This window comes from Nannobrachium achirus (assembly GCF_963921795.1).
Source record: "Nannobrachium achirus genome assembly, chromosome: 4".
Taxonomy (NCBI): domain Eukaryota; kingdom Metazoa; phylum Chordata; class Actinopteri; order Myctophiformes; family Myctophidae; genus Nannobrachium; species Nannobrachium achirus.
The window spans coordinates 63731071-63756166 of record NC_137813.1 but is presented as its reverse complement, the minus strand read 5'-3'; the positions used below and the strand labels follow the sequence as shown (position 1 = coordinate 63756166).

Sequence of the window (25096 nt, the reverse complement as noted above, 5' to 3'; positions counted from 1 at the left end):
TTGGTTGTATATATCCCAGGCACCTTATTTAAGTGTGACTTGAAATGTGTTCTGTATACCCTGAAGAAGGCAGCTGTGCTGCCGAAACGTCGGTTTATTACTCTGTTCTAATAAAACTTTTGGCACTTGGCTATAGTGTGTGCGGCCACTTCTGTCTTTTTTAGACACCTCCTGAATGAATTCACTGTCGTGAGCCTGCACCACCACAAGGACTTGGTGTGCGTAGTATTCCTGTGCTATAGTAACATTTCTTTCTAACATGGAGTCAGAGTGTGGTCGTACCAGTCAGGATGTAACATATCTTTCTAACATGGAGTCAGAGTGTGGTCGTACCAGTCAGGGTGTAACATGTCTTTCTAACATGGAGTCAGAGTGTGGTCATACCAGTCGGGGTGTAACATGTCTTTCTAACATGGAGTCAGAGTGTGGTCGTACCAGTCAGGGTGTAACATTTCTTTCTAACATGGAGTCAGAGTGTGGTCAAACCAGTCAGGGTGTAACATGTCTTTCTAACATGGAGTCAGAGTGTGGTCGTACCAGTCAGGGTGTAACATATCTTTCTAACATGGAGTCAGAGTGTGGTCGTACCAGTCAGGGTGTAACATATCTTTCTAACATTGAGTCAGAGTGTGGTCGTACCAGTCAGGGTGTAACATATCTTTCTAACATGGAGTCAGAGTGTGGTCGTACCAGTCAGGGTGTAACATATCTTTCTAACATGGAGTCAGAGTGTGGTCGTACCAGTCAGGGTGTAACATATCTTTCTAACATGGAGTCAGAGTGTGGTCGTACCAGTCAGGGTGTAACATATCTTTCTAACATGGAGTCAGAGTGTGGTCGTACCAATGGGGGTGTAACATATCTTTCTAACATGGGTCAGAGTGTGGTCGTACCAGTGGGGGTGTAACATGTCTTTCTAACATGGAGTCAGAGTGTGGTCCTACCAGTGGGGGTGTAGCGGTTGGGGTCGTGTAAGGGAACGACGGAGCCCTCCCATAGGTGGGGGGGTCTGTTGCCGTGGCGACGGTGCCTCCTCCTCCCCTCCTGCAGCTGGTGGTACTCTGTCCAGTTGCTGCAGCGTCTCACCTCTCTGTCCTCGTTGACGTCCCGCCTGTACCTGTCCCTGTCCTCCTCCCTCCACCGCTCCCCTGCAGACATCTTCATCTGTCAGGGACAGGAACGTAGAGGACAGTACTCATGATTCAATCTCAAGAAGACTGAAAATGTTTGCATGACCAAGTCCTAACATGTGATTTGTGAAACAGTATGAAAAGGAGCCCCTCTCACACACTAGCACTGTTTCCTAATTAACACAATATGTAAAATTATGTTTTTGTATTCTTGTTCTACATACTGCCAAATAGGGCTGGGGACGTGCAGCGGTTACCGTCCAAAAACCGCTGTACCTACCGCATCCCTCAGCGACACAAAAAATATATCTAATTGTCCGCTTATAAAAAAGTAAACTTGGATGGGTTTGTTTCGCTTACCAGGCGAATGTTTCTCCACCTCGGCTACTGCATGTCTGCTTCAACTTGTGATCTTAGATTTAATATTCCTAAAATAATATCCTATGGAATGGAAGTGATGTATTGCAATTCATTCGTCGTTGTTTTGACCAGGGAGTGAGTTTCAGTGCAGTTTGTTCACACTTCACAGTGATAGCGTGCAGTGTCTGTAAAAGCCCCACTCACTCACGGTCCTATAGTAACCCGACACTGCACAGATATACAAGCTCACAACGCGTAGCAGACGTGGCGCATTGCAAGCTTGTAGATCTGCTACTTTTGAAGCGAGACCGGCTGCGCTGTACCACTGTAAGGCTAGTATAACTCAGGCTTATGACTGTGGAGCAGCGAATTTTGGTCCGATGATATTTTTGGCTTATATATATTTTTTTAGGTATCGCAATATCTAAATTTCAATACCGACCCACCCCTATTGCCAACCAGGTGAAGAAATCACACATTGAGGCGTTAACCTTGCTTTGAAATGGAATCCTCTAGACAATTAAGATTTTAGTTTGACCAATGCTCTAATCTTCAAATAATAACCAAAAATGGCAAATCTACAAGCTCTCAATGCGTCTGAGCTTGTAGATGGGGTAATTTATAGCAACATGAAGACATTCTGGCTTTGATGGAATACAAATGACAGTAGAAATCAGTAGTGTGGTGAACTTGAATCCACAACCACAAGTACATTTATATCTGTACTTTACTTCAGCATTTGTATTGCTTGTGGCTTCTACTCTGTTATGTTTCAAAGACAAATATTGTACTTCAGACTCCTTCAACTTTTCCAGGAAGGGAAAAAAGGAAAGGGAATAATAACCACTCAAGCCCCATTTCAAATATAGTGGAAATAGCAGATCTACAAACTCACATTATGGAAAATCTTAGAATTTATTTTGAGAATAAATGCATTTTAATAGAGCAATAGATTGATAATAAAAATAAAATGTACTTTCTTTGTGAATTGTACTTTTGAATACTTAACTATTTTCACAAGTATACTAAAGTACTTTAACTTAATAACAAGAGCAACCTTCACTTGTAGTCGAGTAATATTTGAACAACAATATCTATACTTTGACTCAAGCACTGGGGTTCAGTCAGTAGCCTAGTACTTTGTCCACCACTAGTTAAGTCCTCACCTGGCGCAGGTTCAGCCTGTGCAGCCAGGGGGCGACAGCCCACGGCCAGAGCCCCCGCAGCAGGGAAGGGTCCAGAGGCCCTGGGCCTGGGGGGAGGCTCTGGTGGTCCCCGCTCTGTGTTATTATAGTTTAGTTGAAGATTAATTGTCATATAAATAGTTGTGATTAATGAATGAATTGACAATTTAAACACAAATGAGAATTGCATTTATTGAATCCTATTATAGACCATTGATTTAATAATTGTATCTCACAGAGCAACCCGTGCCCTAAAGAAACTAAGGACTCCACAGTTTAAAACTCCAGCTGCTACAGTAAACAGTAAACTTCAAGCTTCAAGCTGAAAACAAGTTACTGTACATTGTGACGAATTTTGAGCTTGTAGATCTGCTATTTATCAATTTTTTTAACCATCTTCAAAATATATGAAACAATTTCAAAGGATGAATGCGAATTCTGACCATTATGCAAAACAACAATGATTAGTTCGAATAATTGCTCCCAGGCTATTATGTAATGTAAAAGGCCTACACTGGGGTCAGTTTGCAGCAGGTTCTGGGTCTCTGAGGTCTCAGGGGTTGGAGGGTCTGCAGCAGACTCTGGGGTCTTCTCATCCTTCTCATCTGTGTTGTCATGTTCACCCACCTCTGTTCTGTCACAGACTGATCCCTCCTCAGCTTCTGTTTGGCTGCAAGAGGACACACAGTACTGTAGATGCAAGACACCTCTCACACAGGAGATCCTTGCACACAGGCAAGGATCTTCACAAATACATTGACTGCCATGTACATACAAGCTCACAACAAAGAAATCCAAGCAATATTAATCCATGTGATGTGTTAATTCAGGCTAGAGCCAGATCATTATATCAGTCTGGCTGATTTATTGGTCATGTGTTATGTGACTTTTTGACAACGGCATCTGAAGTTAAATCTATAAATCTGAAATACATTTTTGTTCAAGTCGTCCTACCCAAACAGGGCTTAAAACAGGAAAGAGTGGATGAATTGTTAATCTGGTTATTTTTCTCCCTTCAAAGTCCATTTTCTCACTGTTAGTAACACATCAAAGCTTTTACATCTCCAGGCGACCGCCATTGAACTCCCGTTGAACTCCAGTCTCGCGTTAATTGTGTTCTCCAATGCAAGTGGATGGGACCCAGAAGTACAGCAAGACTTGGTAGGTGAGTCAATATAAGGTTTAACCCCAAAATAAATTATACAAAAGGTTTTTTCAATGGATTCTGGTAGTATTGGGTGTGCTAAATAACATACTCAAAATCTACCAAAATCTACCTCCCCGAAAGCCGCCATTTTCAAGATGGCGTCCGAGTTGACTCCGGGGAGCTTAAAATGGCTATGTACCTCTGGACATGCTTTAGATCATACTAAAAATAGAGGAAAATATTCCTTTCAGAAAGGCTTCATTTTCAAGATGGCACGTGACTGGCGTCCACGATGGCTGCAGGAGCTTTAAATGCCTATAAACTGGCATTTAATATGTAAAAAATCGTAACAATTATGCACTTGGTGACACGTTTTTACTTTTGGCATGGTGTTGGGTATGGACATAAGGTTTTCAAAAAACATCGGCAACAAGTTGGGCTAGCCCCCTAGTGGTCTGTTTGAAATTAATCTATTATTAAATAGGTCAATACATGGTTGAAACCCCAAATAATTGATGGAAGAGATTTTTCAATTGATTCTGTACTATTAGGTATGCTAAATAACATCTTAAAAGCTTAGGAGAAACAAACCACTGAAAAGGCATAATCTTCACGATGGTGTCCATGGGAGCTTAAAATGCATATAAATTAGGAGGGAATATGTGCCATCTTGAAAAGTTTGCATTTCCAGTAGTTTTTTTTCCCCCTAAGCTCTTTGTATGTTATTTAGCATACCCTCTAGTAAGAGAATCCATTGAAAATTCTCTTCCATCAATTATTTTGGGTTCAAACCATATACTGACCTATTTATGGATTCATTGCAAACAGACCACTAGGGTCTTTGCAAACAGACCACTAGGGTCTGTTTGCTATGTTTTTGAAGACCTTATGCCCATAGCTAACACCATGCCAAAAATCTAAAACTAGTCACCAAGTGCATAACTGTTATGTTTTGTTACATATAAATCCCAGGTTATAACTAAGCATTATAAGCTACCAGTGGCCATCATGGACGCGTCATCTTGAAAATGAAGCCTTTCTGGAAGGTGTATTCTCCTAAATCTTTAGCATGTCCAGAGGTAACAGAATCAGTTGAAAAAGCATTTGAAACATTTTTTCCATTCGAGATATAGCCATTTTAAGCTCCCCACAACCATCTGGGACGCCATCTTGAAAATGGCGGCTTTCTGGGAGGTAGATTTTGGTAGATTTTTACTATGTTATTTAGCATGCCCAATGCTACCAGAATTTTTTGGGGGTTAGGCCATATTTTCTCTTAGATTGACTCTATGGAGAGAGATGGGATTTTAACGGGAGTTAAAAGTTTGCTCCAGTGGATCTGCTCATTAGCCAACAGTATAAGACAGTTGTTGTACTGGGCATGACGTTAAACTGCTCCATTGTAACTGCCATCGTCAAGTAGATGCAATGGATGCATTTGCAACTTCTGTGGACTATGTAGCTTGCATGGTTGTTGGAGGATTTCGACATACTGTTGAGTTTTGTAAAAAGCAACTGCACGGTCTAGCCACTATAGAGAAAAAGTGGCGGAATAATAATAGTAATGATGAAGTACAATATCAATGAGTGGCCTTTGGCACTTCGTGCCTTGGCCGTGTGTGTGTGTGTGTGTGTGTGTGTGTGTGTGTGTGTGTGTGTGTGTGCGTGTGCGTGTGTGTGTGTGTGTGTGTGTGTGGGTGTGTGTGTGTGTGCGAGCGTGCGTGCATGTGTGCATGTGTGCATGTGTGTGTGTCTATGAACTTTGCAAAACTTCTGTTGTGTGCCAAAGCTCCTCCCCATCAGACTCAGCAGACAGAAATAGGAAGCAGAAATAGAAACCTTACAGCACACTCCTCACAGACCACTGGAACCTGCTGCTGACTCTGTCAGCTGAATGGACTTTAACAAGAACGTGGATTCACTGAAAATGAACTTAATTTGAAAACTCTAGAAGAGGCAGTGTCCTGACACTGTGTGTAGCTGTAGAAACATCCTTGAACAAGACAGTGCAGGTCTGTGACTTGCATGGCTGTCAATGCTGTGTGAAAGAGTCAATGTGAGGCCTACAGTACATTGTAAAGCACTTTGAATGGTCAAAATGCATTCTGAGAAACATTGCTTTTTACTGCTGTTATCTTTATTGCGACCGAAGGTCGCATTATACCCTGAAAAACCTTGTAGTTTGTCTGACTGTCTGTACAGGAAGTGATGTCAGTGAGTCACAGTGATGTGGTACAGAATTACTCATATATGGGCATAAAAAGGATGTCACGTGACATCACTTCCTGTACTGACAGTCAGACAAGCTACAAGATTTCTCAGGGTATAAAAGTCCATATATGGTGATTCCCAGAAAAAGAAAACAAACTTTTGTGTCCATACATGGATATTTCTGTCATAAATTCCAGGTCGAAAATGAGAAATGGAGATCCACAGGCATCAAACCAAGGCCCTAACTCACCAAGGCCCTGCTTGGCATTACTAATTAACGTACGCTTTTTTATGCCCATCTCCATGTATGGGCATAACATTGTATGTATATGGATACATTATTAATAAAGGATTACATTAAATTAAAAAGTCCATTTATGGTTCATTCCCAGAAAAGAAAGAAAAAACTTTTACTTTGTTGACATTTGTCCCTCAGGGCTCTATTCTTGGCCCTTGCCTTTGTCCTGATAATTAATCACTGTAAGTGTGTGTGTCCATATGCACATATTGCATACAACGTAGACAAATGTACAATTGCATTAATTTAATAGTGTTCAAGTATCTGTGCGTGTGTGTGTGCGTGCGTGCGTGCGTGCGTGCGTGCGTGCGTGCGTGCGTGTGTGTGTGCATTTGTGCGCGCGCGCGTGTGTTTGTTTGTGTGTTTTACCAGGACTGAGTCAACCAAACTATAAAATAATAATAGATAGGTCTGTCTCCTCATAGTAGATTAATGACACTTTGTTCCATGTTCTCCTCATAGTAGATTAATGACACTTTGTTCCATGTTCTCCTCATAGTAGATTAATGACACTTTGTTCCCATGTTCTTTTCTCAGTGGAGCTGCTTGAAAACATCAGCCTAGTCAAATCACTTGCTGGATGAAGCATCCAGGTCATGTTTTTACCTTAAACTTTTGATTTAAGGACACAAAAAAATGTGTTTGACTTCATATCCATAATACAATTATTATAAAATGTACGATTTGACCACATATTGTGGGCATGTCATAAAAGCAAAGTTAAATATGCGAAATATGCGATAATAATGCTGCTTTACAGAAACTGTATCTATGAATATGAGAAAGTTGAATCTGAAACACAATGTTATACAATATGTAGTGGGGGTCCCTGCTGTGTATCTCTCTCAGCTAAAAGCTCACAACGCAACATATTGTGAGCTTGAAGATCAGCTATTTTCCTCTCAGAAAAGGAATGCTCAGGTTCAAGTCAGGTTCAAGTCAGGTTCAAGTCAGGTTCAAGTTGTAAGAAATAGATTTGCACACAGTAGCTCCATTCAAAGGTTTTATAGAAATCCTCCTGAGAAAAAGCTCTTCTTCAGACTCCAAAGTCAAAGTGCAGTAAGAAGACAAAATTATACTGATGAATTGGGCTTTGAAGTGTTTCTACTGTCAGTCAGTGGTTCCCAAAGCTTTTAGATCAAGGCCCAAAAGAGAAATGAGACATTAGCAGATCTACAAGCTTATAGATCTGCTATTTTCTGTATTTATTTATGGAAAGTATTCGATTTATTTTATTTTATTCATATATATTTGTTAGAATTGAATGCAATTTAGTTTGTAATAGATTGTTTAGTTTTTTCAACTCTTAAATAATTTGAAATAATATTATATATTATTTATTGTAGGAATAAAAAACAAAAGGGGATATTTACTTGCGACTCCCAAATAACTGGTCCACGACCCAGACATGGGTCCCGACCCACTGTTTGGGAACCAGTGCTGTAAGTGATACTGCACTGGTTCCCAAACTGTGGGTTGGGACCCATGTCTGGGTCATTATGAACGATGATTTGACCTTTGCTTTGAGATAAATAAATAGCCTAGTTACTGCACTTTTATATCTATTTCTTCCCCTTTGATCTGATTCAAGTTGTTAACCTGACATGACTCAATTCAAGGATTAGATTTTTACATCCTTTAATATCAATGTAAATGTTCTTCCTTTTCATTTCAATTCCCCATGGAAGAATTTGACATAGTGTCAACTGAATACTATCCATACAAACAAATTAGTAAAAACACATACTTTTTTTGTCAAGCGACATTTCGAAAGGGCAATGTGATATATTTATAACCACTATACCTCCAAGTAAGCTGTTTTAATATTTTATTATGGTGTTATCATTTTATTGACAGTGATTCAAGTGACTGCAGGGTTCATAGTCTACCTCACCGACACCAGCCCATTGTGGCTTAATAAAACTAATTTAATATTTAACATACTGACCTCTGCTAACCATCATATAACTGTACTTTGTCATAAAAGGATTCATCCAACGTGGCACGCACGCACGCACGCACGCACGCACGCACACACACACACACACACACACACACACACACACACACACACACACACACACACACACACACACACACACACACTCGCTAACCTGAGCTAACCTGCTTTCCCAAAAATGCCATGCGTGTGACAAAGACATCACATGCTTGTTTGAGTACATACCTGACGGCTTGAGACAAACTATATGAAGGAGTTTCCTAGTGTGTCAAAGCTCCACCCAGACGTTGCCAGATTCATATAAGACCATGAGATTTACCTTCAGATCAAACACAACTTCCAGTGAGGAGGACAGACTGTCTTTCCACAGCTACAGGAGGGAATACTGACCCAGACCACTGGAACCTGCTGCTGACTCTGTCAGCTGAATGGATTTTAACAAGAACCACCATTCAACGTGAAAGTAAACTTCAGGGAACATTCTAGAGGAGGGAGTTTTACCACCACTGACTGGCTGATTTCCTGGCTTGAGCAGCGTATTTGAAGCTACACACGGAGACCAAATGGCTTCCAACACATCTCGCCCAGAAGAGGATTATTCCTGTCCTGTGTGTTGTGACATCTTTATAGATCCTGTTGTTTTGTCCTGTAGCCACAGCTTCTGTAAAGCCTGTCTGCAGGAATGGTGGAGAGAGAAGGTAATAAAAGAATGTCCAGTTTGTAAAGAGAAACATTCGGTGGATCCACCCAGAAACCTGGCTCTGAAGAACCTGTGTGAGGCCTTCATTCAGGAGAGACATCAGAGAGCTTCAACAGGCTCTGGGGTTCTCTGCAGTCTGCATGATGATGAGAAATTCAAACTGTTCTGTCTGGAATGTCAACAGCCAGCATGTTTTGTGTGTCGAGATTCTGAAAAACACATCAACCACAGATTCAGACCCATCAATGAAGCTGCACCGGAACACAAGGAGAAAGTCCAGAAATTACTGAAACCTTTACAGGAGAAACTCAAGGTCTTTAATAAAGTTAAAACAAACTATGATCAAACAGCAGAACAGATTAAGGTCCGGGCCCGGCACACAGAGATGCAGATGAAGGAACAGTATAAGAAGATGCATCAGTTTCTACAAAAGGAAGAGGAGGCGAGGATCACTGCACTGAGGGAGGAAGAGCAGCAAAAGACTCAGATGATGAAGGAGACGATTGAGGGTCTGAACAGAGACATATCAACCCTTTCAGACACAATCAGAGCCATAGAGGAGGATCTGAGAGCTGAACACATCTCATTCCTGCAGAACTACAAGACCACAGTGGAAAGAGTCCAGTTCACACTGCAGGACCCACAGCCGGTCTCAGGAGCACTGATAGACGAGACCAAACACCTGAGGAACCTGACCTTCAGAGTCTGGGACAAGATGAAGGACATTGTCTCCTACACTCCTGTCATTCTGGACCCCAACACTGCCTGTCCAAACCTCATCCTGTCTGATGATCTGACCAGTGTGAGAATTGGAGATGAACAGCAGCTTCCTGACAACCCAGAGAGGTTTGACTACTGGAACCGTGTCCTGGGCTCTGAGGGCTTTAACTCTGGGACTCACAGCTGGGATGTTGAGGTTGGAGACAGCACACGGTGGGGACTGGGTGTGTTAGCAGAGTCTTTTCAGAGGAAGGGAAAGGGAGGGGGTCAATTCTGGAGCATATGGTTATATGAAGGTAAATACTGCACATACTCCTCACCAGGGTCAGACACTGTTCTCTCAGTGAAGCAGAACCCCAAGAAGATCAGAGTCCTGCTGGACTGGAACAAAGGAATGCTGTCCTTCTCTGATCCTGATACTAACACACACATACAGACCTTCACACACACTTTCACTGAAACACTCTTTCCATTCATTGGCACTGGTCATACTGTCCCTCTGAAGATGTTACCATGGAAGATCAGTGTAACTCTGGAACCATGTTGTTAAACATGATGATGATGATGATGATGATGATGATGATGATGATGATGATGATGATGATGATGATCCTGATCATGATGATGTATTAACAATATTAGTAATAGTACAATTGCAAACAATAATGGTAATTAATATTAGGGGATTCATAGAAATGTAATTATCTCAGTAAACATTGAGATACTTTAAAATGTATCAGACTATTTTATGGTACTTATGGTACTTAATCTTGCACTGTACTTTTTACTGTCTATTTCCTATTATCGAATCATTACGTTGGAACAATCTCTTTATGCCATTCTAAAGAATGACATGTTATAATATGATGGCTAGCAGAGGTCAGTATGTTAAATATTACATTAGTTTTATGAAACCACAACGGTTGAGGTAGACTATGAACCCTGCAGTCACTTGAATCACTGTTAATAAAATGATAACACCATAATAAAATATTAAAACAGTTTACTTGAAGGTATTGTGGGTCTAAATATGTCACGTTGCTCTTTTGAAATGTCGCTCGACTAAACAATTATTTGTTTTTAACTGAATTGTTTAATATATTCAGTTGACACTTTCATTTCTTCCATAGGGAATCTGAGAGATACATTCACATGAAACAGGAGGATTTTACATTGATGAAGCATACAAAAATCGAAAATATAAGGTCAAATCTTTGTTCATGATTTTAGGGGATAAAGATTTACCTCAAGAACAGATTAGTGCAGTATCACGTTAAAAGGTAAACTGGTTCCCAAACAGTCGTTATGGGTCGCGAGTAAATATATTATGTTCCATAATATGTTCCTATATGAAAAAATATATATAATTATTTCAAAAGATTTAAGAGAGTTGAAACAAGTAAAAACAATTCCAAGATTTTCATCAAGTAAAAACAACTATTAAAAGCAGCATTTCAAAAGTATTTAATAAATAAAAAAGTCTAATAATTTCCATTAAAAAAATATAAACTCAGTAGCTACAAAAAGAAAGGAAACTTGACTTCGGTCCATTATGTCTCCCCTTTAATACTACCAATTTGTAGTGTGTTTTATATAATTTTTTGCATTGATTCGTCAACGATTGGTTTCTTTACAAGGAGCTATATTTGGTAAGCATCGGGCATTCGTGGATTGAGCACCACTGCCAAACGTGTGGGTAGCGCGACCAAATTGTTGCCAAAATGGCTTGCAATATAGGCCTACTCCTACTGTTCTGCTGGCATTTACTCTCGTTTTGGGCTTCCCTGACACTGACCTTAAAATTAACTTAGTGTAAAAATAGCCAATATGTGCTTTTTTTTATTTTTCTAATTCCTGTCGGAGAGTGCAATCATTCAATGAACCAAGCAACAAACGAGAACACCAAAAGAACGGTATTGCAGGCCTGCCAGGCCATTTTTGGAGGGGCGCTACCCACACGATTGGCTGTGTTGCTCATTCCACGAATGCCAGATCTTTGCAATTTGATGTAAAGGTGACACATCAACGATAACAATGATATCAAACACCATTTGGCATAATTAAAGGGGAGATATAATGGAAATTTTGGGTCTACCCTCACGTTTGGCTGTAGTGCTCATTCCACTAATGCCTGATGCTTACAAACTGTACCTCCTTGTAAAGGTCACAAATCAACAAAAAAAATGATATAAAACACAATACAAATTGGTATTATTGAAGGGGAAATATGGACTGAAGTCAAGTTTCCTTTCTTTTTGAGTTAATATAATGTTTATTAGTGAAAATAGCAGATCTATAAGCTCACAGCGTGGCATGGTGTGAAGCGACACATTGTGAGCTTGTAGATCTGCTATTCATATCATCTAATTTCTCTTTTGGGCCTTGAGCTAAAAGCTTTGGGAACCACTGACTGATAGTAGAAACACTTCAAAACCCAATTCATCAGTATAATTGTTGTCTTCTTACTGCACTTTGACTTTGGAGTCTGAAGAAGAGCTTTCTCCTCCAAACTCAGGAGGATGTCTATAAAAAACATTAAATGGAGCTACTGTGTGCCAATCTATTTCTTACAAAGTTCTAGTTTGCCCATTATTTCACATTAGGTCTATCAACTGTGGAACCAAATCAAACTAAATGTAATGCCTCAACTCCTATAATTCCAAGTGTTATTATTATTATTGTATTCTAGTTTGGTTGACTCAGTCCTGGTAAAACGCACGCACACACGTGACAAATATCAACAGAGTAAACATGGTTTAAGTGGTAAAAACAAGAATAAAATGTGTTCAAATATTCCCAGTCCTCAGCCTCACCCTGTGTGCTGTTGGCTCCCTCTAGTGTCAGTGAAGGTGTAGTGTTCTTGTTCTAGTAAGCTATACATGCAGCTCATACAACCTCTGTTCTACACAGCTACTGTAGGTCCCTTCTACACCATGTCATAAACAACATGTCTATCACTAGTTGATTTAAACTACTAGAACATGGACATCATAAACACTATAGAGACCAGTAGATAGCGTTATCTTTGTATCTTTATTTTAAGAGGGAGGTAGCTTTGTGGACATCAGCAAAGGATCGTAGTTTTGTGGACAACAGTGTTCTTAGATTTTATTTTGTAAAACAGAAAGTTTATGTCAACTCAACATTTTCAACAAAAGTCAAAACATCCAAACCACTGAGGAGACTCCATGCTCACTACTTATCAGAGTAGTTCAGTTCCTACATACAGTGGTTTCTGAACGGCAGACATAACAAATACAACCATTAGTTGTGTTGCTGCCTTCACCCAGTGCTTTGAAAAGCTCCTGATACCTCCTGCTCCAACATGAAGGACCACACTACAATATGTGCAAAGCTTCTGCTTGGGAATTGTTTTGAAAAAGTTTCAAACATTTTCAAAAATAGACGATCTACAAACTCCCAACATGTTGGGAGCTTGTACAGTAGACAAGCTATTTTGGAAAGTCTTTGAATAGGTCTTAAGTAGTTAAAGGCACGTATTTAAAGATATACAGTGAATAAGACCATAAGGAGCTGTTATTTCAGATGCAGTGTGTATGTACAGTATGTACAGTGTGTACAGTACTATTGAGTGTGAGTAGAACATCCCAGAGGATTGTTGTCCTCATAGAACATCCCAGAGGATTGTTGTCCTCATAGAACATCCCAGAGGATTGTTGTCCTCATAGAACATCCCAGAGGATTGTTGTCCTCATAGAACATCCCAGAGGATTGTTGTCCTCATAGAACATCCAGAGGATTGTTGTCCTCATAGAACATCCAGAGGATTGTTGTCCTCATAGAACATCCCAGAGGATTGTTGTCCTCATAGAACATCCCAGAGGATTGTTGTCCTCATAGAACATCCCAGAGGATTGTTGTCCTCATAGAACATCCAGAGGATTGTTGTCCTCATAGAACATCCAGAGGATTGTTGTCCTCATAGAACATCTCAGAGGATTGTTGTCCTCATAGAACATCCCAGAGGATTGTTGTCCTCATAGAACATCCCAGAGGATTGTTGTCCTCATAGAACATCCCAGAGGATTGTTGTCCTCATAGAACATCCAGAGGATTGTTGTCCTCATAGAACATTCCAGAGGATTGTTGTCCTCAGGGGAACACGTCAGTGGGCAGATGGAAGTCTTTGAAGGTGTAGAAGGAGATGTCACCATGGTCCACCACAGCAAAGGTGACAGGAACGTCCCTGCTCTGGAAGGCCAGCATTTTGACAGTCTGCAGGTCAGGAACTGGACCCTGGAAGCTGTGGACACATGGACACAAACACATTATGTTGGTTAGGTTTTACTATGGACATGCAAGTTGTAGGCACACAAGTGAGAAAAAGAAAACACTATAGCTCATACAGGGAGCTCTGCACTTATTTACTCATAATGTGTCAATACTGTGCTGCATGGTGGTGTGAATGTTCCATAGTGAATGAATTATGACATTTTAGTGTTGTCTACACCAGTGTCTTCCAAACAAGGAACACTGGTCAAGCCCAGGTATGTCAACCACAAATTACTGTTATTATACAACATATACAACCATACAAGACATGTATTATTATCAGTATTGTGATTGATTGATTGATTGATTGAAGACTTTATTAGAAGTTTGCATAGGAAAAGGTACAGTTTCATGACGGTACAGTTCACTGGTACAAGGTCTACTAAAAGGAGATCCATGAAAAGACTAAGCTTATTTCCACTGGAAACCATTGAAGTATCTCATATAACTATTGAATGACAGACAAATAGAACAAGAAAGTTTCCAAATACAGACACATTCTATAACCTAGAACAGGGGTCTTTGGGGTTGTTCAGGCCAAGGACCCCTTCACTGAGAGTGAGATGAAGCAGGGACCCCCCACTACATATTGTATAAAATTGTGTAGCAGATTAAACTTTTTCATAGATTTCATAGACAGCTTAGATCAGTGTTGTATTAATGCATTTTCTTTTAATCTCACATTATCCTTTCTATTATTATCATGTTAAAGCGGCATTATGTAACTTCTCTTTGTATGAATAAAATGTTATTTTGTCCAATCTGTATGGTAAATGTTAATACAATATAACAAATGGGGAGGTTGTATTTTAGATGTCAAAGTTCATGTCTCACCTAGACACAGGATCTGACAAGTTTTACCTGATGGTCAAGATTCAATTTATCCCCTGAGCAAGCAGGCCGGCTTACCATTGAGATAATGAATCAATGGTAAGAAAAAAAAAAAAAAAACTCAGTAGTAATCTTCATGTTGAGGAATTGAAATACTTTAGTATACTTTAGTGAAATGCATCAAACTATTATCATGATACTTTTCGTGAAATGCATCAAACTATTATTATGATACTTTTCTTCTTTTACTTTTTATAGAATGTGCCAATATAAAATCACCACGTTGGATGAATCTTTTTATGACAAAGTAATGTTATATGATGTTAGCAGAGGTTAGTATGTTAAATAAATTAGTTTTATGAAGCCGCAAGAGTTGGTGAGGTAGACTATGAACTCTGCAGTCATTTGAATCACTGTTAATAAAATGAACACATAATAAAATATTAAAACATTTTACTTGGAGGTTCTAAATATGTCACATTGCACTTTTGAAATGTCACTTTGTTTTTACTCAATTGTTTGTATGGATGGTAGGCCTATTCAGTTGACACTATGTCAAATTCTTACATTGAAATGAAACAGAAGAACATTTACATTGATGTTAGTGGATGCAATAATCAAATCCTTGAATTGACTGATGTCAGTTTAACAACTTGAATCACGATCAAATGACACATCCACACAGAACCTTTAACCCATTTAGGCCTAGGATTGAATGCTTTAACTGTTGAAAAATAGCAGATATACAAGCTTGCAGCGCGGCGAGCTTGTAGATCTGCTATTTTTGAAAAGCCGTGAAAATGTGTGAAAATCTTTGAATATACATGTATGTATTTTTAAAGCGAACGTCTGTAACTCAAATTTTGCTTCTGGGGGGTCCCTGGAAATAAATATTTTGAGATGCGGGTCCGTGGCCAAATAAATATCATTTTGGGGGTCCTTCACATGAAAAAGTATGAGAACCACTGACATAATAGTCTCTCAAGAACAGACTAACTAAGCTCCAGTGAAAAGGACCTTTTCTTTGACGATGGCTGGCCAGATTGCTGACATAGAAACATAGGTTTTTCCAAAAAACCTTAGAAGGATTCAAGAGACACTTATAGAATCGGGTCAAAATTCAAATTTTCACGTTTTTTCAAAAATAGCAGATCTAAAAGCTAGCAGTGCGGCACTCGGTGCCGCGCTGCAAGCTTGTAGATCTGCTATTTTTCAATAGTTAAATGCATAAAATAATAATACACAATACTGTGTACCCGTTCTGAACGGGTTAAAGACGAGTGCTGAACCCAAAAGTACACCAGATAAAAGGGCAAGAAACAGATCTGCATACTGTAGTGAACTGAGTCTGAAGAAGAGCTTTCTCCTCCAAACATCGTAAAAAATATACATCTTTGAGGGGTGCTTCAGTGTGCAAATAGAATCTTTACCCTTTGGGTTTAACCCTGATTTTGTTTGGCTATTTGTGAGCTAGGTCTGCTACAACCTGCAACTGGTCTGTATTTTTCCATGTGCCGCCCACAGAAAGCAGCCAAACAGACAGTGAAAAAGATTGTAATATTGTCATCATCCACCGGTCATTATAATGTCTAATCTTAAAAAACTTCAGGCCCACCCAGATTTTTCCAGCCACAGTCACATTTTGAACAGGACATGAACCATGAGACAAAAGTAGCACACACTTAAACTAGTGCAGACTTCTTAGCTGCAGACACACATGTGTCAGTTAGTGCGGACTTCTTACCTGCAGACATGTGTCAGTTAGTGGGGACTTCTTACCTGCAGACACACAGGCGGGAATAGGGTTTCCCCGGGTTGCTCTTCTTGAAGTCGGCCACCGTGTCGGGTTGGTAAACACTGAAACTAATCCTCCACTCCTCGTCAGCTGTCAACCTGAACACACAAAGCACAAGGTCACCTTGTTCCCCCAATACTGTTATTATGTGTTAAGTCACTCTGGTAAAATACTGTTCATGAAATCATAGGAATACACACTCGATCCATACTGTAGCTGTAGTGTTCATTCAATAATGCTTTAAATGTGGATGTAAAGTGAAGTGCATTGTGACATTTGAAATCAAAAGTTAAAAACATTACCTGGATGCTCCATCCAGCAAGTTGGATGATTTGACTACGCTGATTTTTTCTAGCAGCTCAGCTGAGAAAAGAGACAAAGAAATGTCACTCTGTTATTCATATCTTACAAGCAAAAAACAATATCTCACTCTCCCTCCCTCCCTCTCCATCTCTCCCTTTGATATCAGACATAACCATGTTGAGGCATAACATGGTGAGCGGGTGATTTGTGCAGACATGGTTTGGGCATAATATTCACATTTTGGGCCACAGAAAAGTAACTTAAGACCTGGGGCCGATTCTACAAAACCAGTAGTTCTCACACTTTCAAGATTTGTTTCGCATCACGGCACAAAGTGACAGAATGAGCTTGTATAACTGCTATTTTTGAATAACCAACACAGAAATCTAAAATGACAGATGCTTTCCCGGTGCTTTCCCGGTTTTAGTAGATTTAATAAACTATTTCAGACCAGCAAACCACCTGGTGACGGTGTAGTGCTGCTGTAGCCTGGCTCCAGCCAATAGACCCGCCCACTCTCTGAGTGAACTGCATCTCTTGGTCTGGATGTGTCATATGACGTGGCTCTTGCTAACGAAAACCTCTCAAACCGAGCGAAACCGACCAATGAATTCAAAGCAAGAGAGAGGGGGGGTGGGGTGAAAATCAACAGAAACAGTGGAGGGAGGGGTGGCTGCGTGGCTCACCAGAGTTCTTAATTGCTCCCTTTGAACTTCAAAAGGGCAGTCATTGATTGAGCCATACAAGTGTCGAATAGCTCGTTAGTGATTCTCTCTAATCAGTGAAACATCAAAGACAGTGACCTGGAGGGGGAGGAGGGATTGTTTTGTGTGCAAAAGTCAAACACAACCCCTCCCACCAGATCGCTTGTGATTGGGAATTTCAAATTTGAAATCCCCTCCCCTTTTCAATCAAATAGTATGCAGACAAGCTCAGACTCTTAAGCTCCAGCGTAGAGTCTTGAAATCAGGCTAGTGCTGCTGACCAACTCTCATAATAGGAAAACGATAACTTTTGTTCATCGTAATCGTAATAGAGTCAAACACTGTCATTTCTTTCCAACATGGGGTCAGAGTGTGGTCGTACCAGTCAGGGTGTAACATGTCTTTCTAACATGTGGTCAGAGTGTGGTCGTACCAGTCAGGGTGTAACATATCTTTCTAACATGGAGTCAGAGTGTGGTCATACCAGTCAGGGTGTAACATGTCTTTCTAACATGTGGTCAGTGTGTGGTCGTACCAGTCAGGGTGTAACATGTCTTTCTAACATGGAGTCAGAGTGTGGTCATACCAGTCAGGGTGTAACATGTCTTTCTAACATGTGGTCAGAGTGTGGTCGTACCAGTCAGGGTGTAACATGTCTTTCCAACATGGGGTCAGAGTGTGGTCGTACCAGTCGGGGTGTAACATATCTTTCTAACATGTGGTCAGAGTGTGGTCGTACCAGTCAGGGTGTAACATGTCTTTCTAACATGGGGTCAGAGTGTGGTCATACCAGTCAGGGTGTAACATGTCTTTCTAACATGGAGTCAGAGTGTGGTCATACCAGTCAGGGTGTAACATATCTTTCTAACATGGAGTCAGAGTGTGGTCGTACCAGTGGAGGTGTAGTGGTTGGGGTCGTGTAAGGGAACGACGGAGCCCTCCCATAGATGGGGTGGTCTGTTGTCATGGCGACGGTGCCTCCTCCTCCCCTCCTGCAGCTGGTGGTACTCTGTCCAGTTGCTGCAGCGTCTCACCTCTCTGTCCTCGTTGACGTCCCGCCTGTACCTGTCCCTGTCCTCCTCCCTCCACCGCTCCCCTGCAGACATCTTCATCTGTCAGGGACAGGAACGTAGAGTACAGTACTCATGATTCAATCTCACGACCAGGGCAGGAATTTCAGGGAGGCCATGAAGGCCATAGTGGCCTTAATGCCCCAGCTGACTGTACCACTTTCTCCTCTGTCTTGCCAACATGTAGACACCAGTCTATCTTTCTTGTCATGTGGACCAGTGTCTTTTGTTGAGTCCCCAACAACCAATTTTTAAACCAATCCAGTATATTTGATTGATACAGGGCTGAGCATGGATCAGATTGTAAATACCAATTTATTTATTTCACAGCAGATAGTCTACATATAAAATGTTAAATCTTAACCAAAATCTTGTTTTATTTGATGGCCTTCCTGTCCTGGCATTTGGCCTTTGTGTCCTCAAACAATGGACAACACCAATGTGGCCTTGCCCCTAAAATGACGAAATTTCAGGCCTGCTCACGTCCTAATGTGTGATTTGTGAAACAGTATGAAAAGGAGCCCACTCACACACTAGTGCTGATTCCTGAACAATTAACACAATATGTAAAATTATGATGTTGTGATGTTAGGGAAAAAAGGGAATTAATCACTCAAGCTCCATTTCAAATATAGTGTAAATAGCAGATCTACAAGCTCACATTACGGAAGATCTTTGAATTTATTTGGAGAATAAAGAAAATAAACTTTCTTTGTAATTTGTACTTTTGAGTGCTTAACAGTTTTACTGCCAGATGTTATTATTTATTTATTGGGTGTTGTGCCAGCAAAAGCAGCTTACCTTTGCGAGGTTATAGACAAAGATGTATTCGTTTTTTGTTTTTTTTCATTTATTTATTTTCCTCATTACATAGTGCACTTTGGTCAGCCTCATGCAAGAATTAATGTGAAATGGCCGCGGCCGGCTGCCATCCGTCCATACCACTGAATCGCTACAGTGCAATAGACCCAGAGAAAATAACAAGGAAGTGTTTTGTTACTCCATCGATGCTAACGTCCAGTGGGTTTTTGAGAGCACTTTTACGGGAGATGTGTTAACGGTACACACCCGCGCGACCCCTCATCAGTTTACAGACATCAAAACAAGGTACAAAAGAACGAGCCAAAGAACGTACAATTGGCATCGCGCCGCCATGAAAAATGGGGCGAACGGGAACGTCCAAAGCGGTAAAAGAGTTAATTATATTTAGAAAGTAAATACTCCAGTACTTTAACTCAAGAACAAATTTAACAGAGCAACTTTCACTTGTAGTCGAGTAATATTTGACCAAGAATATCTTTACTTTGACTCTAGCCCTGGGGTTCAGTCAGTACGAGGGTTCAGTACTTTGTCCATGACTGGTCCTCACCTGGCGCAGGTTCAGCCTGTGCAGCCAGGGGGCGATGTCGCAGTGGCCCACGGCCAGAGCCCCGGGCAGCAGGGAAGGGTCCGGGGAGGCCAGCCTTGTGGAGGAGCTCCACCTGGAGCCCAGGTCTGGGAAGGGAATGGAGTGGAAGTCCCAGCGTGGAGAAGAGGAGCAGGAGGCCCTGGGCCTGCTGGGGGGAGGCTCTGGTGGTCCCCGCTCTGTGGACGCTGACAGGGACGTCTCCCACCAACTCCTGCCCTCGCTGCAGGGACAGGCCTGGCACCACAATTATAGTTATTATTTAATAATGTTATACTTGTATAAAAACATGTTCAGAAATAGCAGATCTACAAGCTAAAACTTGTCATGTTGGAACGCATTTTGAGACATCTTTTCATCTTCCTTCTGAAGCTTCTGAATACAACCAATTATGACGATTATGCAAAACAATAATTGCTCTCGGGCTATTATGTGATGTAGTGAAAGGCCTACACTGGGGTCAGTTTGCAGCAGGTTCTGGGTCTCTGAGGTCTCAGGGGTTGGAGGGTCTGCAGCAGACTCTGGGGTCTTCTCATTCTTCTCATCTGTGTTGTCATGTTCACCCACCTCTGTTCTGTCACAGACGGATCTCTCCTCAGCTTCTGTTTGGCTGAAAAAAGACAAAAAGTTTAAGTCAGTAAACACCTCTCTACTGGAGATACAGGAGTTCTATTTACATACAGTAGGCAATGGTTTTACATTAAATAATGTATAGGCCTACATAGATTGAAATACATGATAATGTTTATATTATCAGTTTGGCTGATATACAGTATTGTTCATCATCTGTCTTTTTGGCAACAACATCTGCAGTTATATGCAGCAGCCGATTTGTTCAGATTTTTAACCACTTCCAACCTAGCATCAAAGATTTAAACAAATAGATGAAAATAGCAGATCTCCATACATCCATGGAGATCTTGGAGGTACCTTGGCAAAGGGGAGGGGCTGTCACTGCGTTTCCTCTTCTGATGCCTCCTTGCTTGGTCGTTCGAAGACGGCAGATTCAGCTTGTCCTCGTATGAGGACGACACCGTACTGTGAAGAGACCCAGAATCATTGTCCCCTCCAAATCCTCCACAACCCCATTGTAAGGTCAAGCATGACGTTGTAAGAACGCGTCACTAGCAGTGATTTACCTGGCATCGAACCGGTTCACAATGTAGCCGAGTCTCTTCAAATGCCCAAACACCTTGGTGATGAAAAGGTTTGTGACATTAGGTTGAGTTGAGAGGAAATACTTTCTTCTGCTGTTAACATAAGCAGTGCTCCCCTCATCCCTTGATCCCACGATATAGTCGTTATGCCAACACACATTGCTGTGTTGTCACTGCTGTTGCATCCTACTGAATCACCTGCCGATGAGGAGCCCCCACCGGGAGGATGTCGGGCCTTTGCCCTACTCCTCTCGCCCAACACTCCCTGCTGACAGGTAAGGCATCGCCCCCAGCTCTTAGGAGTACATGTATTGACCAATATCACAGCCCGGCTTCCCTCCACCAAAAACAGACCAATTGTGTTTGGGTAGACGGCCGACAAAGCTGGACTCAAACCCACAAGCTCCCCTCATCCCTGATACCTGGTACTCCTGCAGTGTGAGTGTCTTGGAGGACAGAAACCTCTCATATCCTTCCTGGATGGACAGAGGAAGGTCGTGATAAAACACCTGCAGGTTTCCCTGAAAACACAAGACAACCGTTCAGGCCTCAAGAACACTTCACTCTTCAGAATGTGGACCAACACCAGCCAGCAAACCGTGTGACGCCCTATCAAGGTTATAATAGTTTGGGATTTTTGTTTGGTTTAATTTGTCGAATACAGTTTATTTTTATTCTTTATAGTTTTTGATTTTTGTGACAAAGCTTAGTTTTAGTTTCCTTTTCATTAGTTTTAGTGTTAGTTTGAGTTTCTTTTGTATAATCATGTTAGTTATTTGCCAGGTGCAGGATTCAAAAAGGTCAGATTAAGTAAGCCTATTGTGTAATAAAAAATCAACAAAAGATACCATTTCAAAAATGTATATTCAGTTACGGTTGCAGGGGTTGACACTAAGGTCTCAGAGGTACTTGCCCATCGTGCAAGTACAGGTCATGTTCTACTCGCCCTCAGGTCTTGGCCACTTGGAATCTCACGTCAAGCAGCATGCCTCATTGTGCGAACGTGAGGTGAATGGGGAAACAAGTAGGGATGGTCCGATCAGGTTTTTTGGAACCGATCACCGAGCACCGATCACAAAAGTTTGATCACCCGATACCGATCAATCACCGATCCGATCAAGTTATTATTTATATATTATTTATATTTTCTAAATGTTAATGTTTTAACTTTAATTAATTAATTCACTCATGAATTCATTTATATATTTGCCTTATAGTTATTTACCAGCATTACTATGTATTTATTATCATAGCAGTAACTAATTATTCCTTCAGCACTGTGGAAATCAATACCCCAAAATGGCCTCAAGTGGGCATACTGAACGGCTGGTTGATCGGATGCACCGATCGGATCGGATCGGTGAATTTACCTTTTGATCTAAACCACCGATTATCGCCGATCACGCTTTGATCGGCCCGATCCGATCCATTGCCGATTGATCGGTAACATCTCTAGAAACAAGTCTTTAGCTATGACTGTTTTTGACGGAGCTCACGTAGCAGCTAGCCAGCCACTCTGCCACTGCACACTTCACCTGCCCGAACATTTTATTTACCTGCCCCGGGCATTCGGACAACCATTAGTGTCAATCCCTGCTGTACCGTTTGCAAATTGTTAATCAAGTATTCATTCAATCAATTCACTACAACTCAGATTCTTCTTTGATTTGTTGTTTAGAAATATCCTCAACTGAAGAAATTCTTACAGTTGGTTTAATGTTTTTACAAAAAGGTGTAACACATGATGAAAAAGATATTTCACTAGTAATGCCTATTGCATTATAAAGCCTTTGTTTCCACCCTACCTTAGGGTCTTCAATTCCTCACTTAAAAAAAAGAATGAATTACTGAATATTTGTGATGCATTTTAGTCACAATGAGGCTGAGTCATCATATACAAACATTGAACACAGCAAAGGCCTTGTACTGTCTACAACCAACTTCATTGTGTCACTGACAGAATTACTTGCTAAATGGATACAAAGGAAAATGGTTACGGTACATCTCACCATACATCCCTCTTCAAAGAGCACCCCAGTTTTCAGTTGGATATAATCACGGACGCACACAGCGCTCCTTAATCTCTTACTCAGTCACTGAAGACATTCCTGTGACTTGAAGTCACAGGAATGTCTCTCAACCAGTTAGCAGAGACCAGGCTTTTCAGGTGATATTGAGAACTGAACATTCTAATGTAGATTTAACAATGCCTAGTGGACATTGGTCTATATATAGACTGGGAGAATTGCAGGGTTCTATCTTGAGTTTACAACGCATGTCCATGGGGGAGGAAAATAAAGTCTTGGTCAACTAATAACAAACTGACTGATTAATATACTATGAGGGGAAAGCCTTATCTGTTGTTATATTGATGTTGATTCAGACACACACACAAGCACACACACACACACACACACACACACACACACACACACACACACACACACACACACACACACACAGTATTTGACACTCACACATTCCATCAGGTACAGAGCCTCCTCTGGGAGCAGATATTGTTTCCCGTTGGCAGAGTAACCCATCGTCTGCCAAAACTTTCCCTGTGTGGATTAGATTAAAAAAAGCAGTAATTATCAATGTGCATCCGACAAAATGTATGTGATGAATGGGTAATAGAGGAAGGAGGTTGTGTTCTCCCATCATGGTGTGGTGATGCACTCACAGCAGGAGACTGCAGTTCCACCCTTCTCTCCCTCGGAATCCACACAGCTTTCACCAGGTTACCTCTGGAACGCAGAGAAAAGCATTCAGAGCTCGTCCGATATATCACTTTGGACAACATATCAGCCATTATTTGATTTCTTTAATTGGTTTTCTAGGACAGGGGTTTTCAGAGTGGGTGACGGGGCACCCTGGGGTGCCGTGACGGCAGTCCAGGGGTGCCGCAAGATAATTTGGATAATATTTGGAAATTATTTGGACACTTGAAAAAATATTATCTCGCTGTCGGGCAGAAACCTCGTATCTCCAAGTTTCAAATGTGTACGTCTTTTGGTAAAGCAAAGCCTTGCTTCATCATACAAGACTGTCGCACAAAACTACTGAAAACAGCCGATCTACAAGCACACAACACCTCGCATGTAGATCTGCTGTTTTCACTAGTTTAGTGCATTTTATAGATGATAAATACAAAACTAACGGTTTTGGACATACAAGGTTTCCACCCGACAACGATGATATGCTATAAATATAAGGTGCTGGGAGTGAAAATTATAATGTAAGAGTGCCTCGAATTAGAAACATATATTTATGGGGTGCCCTGAGACAAAAAGGTTTGGGAACCCCTGCTCTAGGACTCTCCAAAATCAGGATCAGATCCCGAAATCTGGCACATCTAGTCAGTGATAGATTGATAGTATTGACATTGGTTCTCAGTTAATAAGGTATGTGTGTTAATGGCAGTTGTATGGCCACTTGTACATGCATGTTTCAAATAAAAGCATGAATATATTAATCTATTATTTTAATAGCATAGTTACCATAGTATTGAATGCACAATAACATGGTATGTTTATACACATGAAACACAAAAATATACAATACTAGACCTTACCCGTTCAAAGATATGTGCTCCAAAATATGTGCAGAGTGTGGGTTGTGGGGAAAGTTACTGTAACTGGTGCCTGCGTGAGAATATGTGGGAGCATCATAATGTAAGGAGCAGCCCATGGAGGAGTGATGTATGATGGATACAAATAATTTAACAGCAAAATTAGGTGAATAGAAGTATGGGGATGTATGCACTTGCTCCACATAGTTTTTTCCATACCCGTTGGAAGATGAGACACACATCAAATGCACCTGGTG

General features: G+C 41.0%; 2 protein-coding genes across 2 annotated transcripts; one reads left to right on the top strand and one right to left on the bottom strand.

The window, feature by feature from the left end:
- Positions 1–8853: 8853 nt before the first annotated feature.
- LOC308283091 (nuclear factor 7, ovary-like) lies at positions 8854–10260 on the top strand (the record flags this gene model as incomplete). The annotated part of the gene is made up of 1 exon (XM_080723478.1): positions 8854–10260. One exon carries the CDS (start codon positions 8854–8856, stop codon positions 10258–10260), a length of 1407 nt encoding a protein of 468 aa, XP_080579604.1.
- Positions 10261–13823: 3563 nt separating this feature from the next.
- LOC308283090 (tRNA-splicing endonuclease subunit Sen54-like) lies at positions 13824–24002 on the bottom strand (the record flags this gene model as incomplete). The annotated part of the gene is made up of 10 exons (XM_080723477.1): positions 23952–24002; positions 23746–23829; positions 21691–21789; positions 21251–21303; positions 21019–21149; positions 20076–20200; positions 18529–18748; positions 16932–16992; positions 16614–16727; positions 13824–13974 (listed from the first exon to the last, which is right to left on the bottom strand). The coding sequence occupies exons 2-10, from the start codon at positions 23809–23811 to the stop codon at positions 13824–13826; spliced, it is 1020 nt and encodes a 339-aa protein (XP_080579603.1). The 5' UTR covers positions 23812–23829; positions 23952–24002.
- Between the last annotated feature and the right edge of the window lie 1094 nt (positions 24003–25096).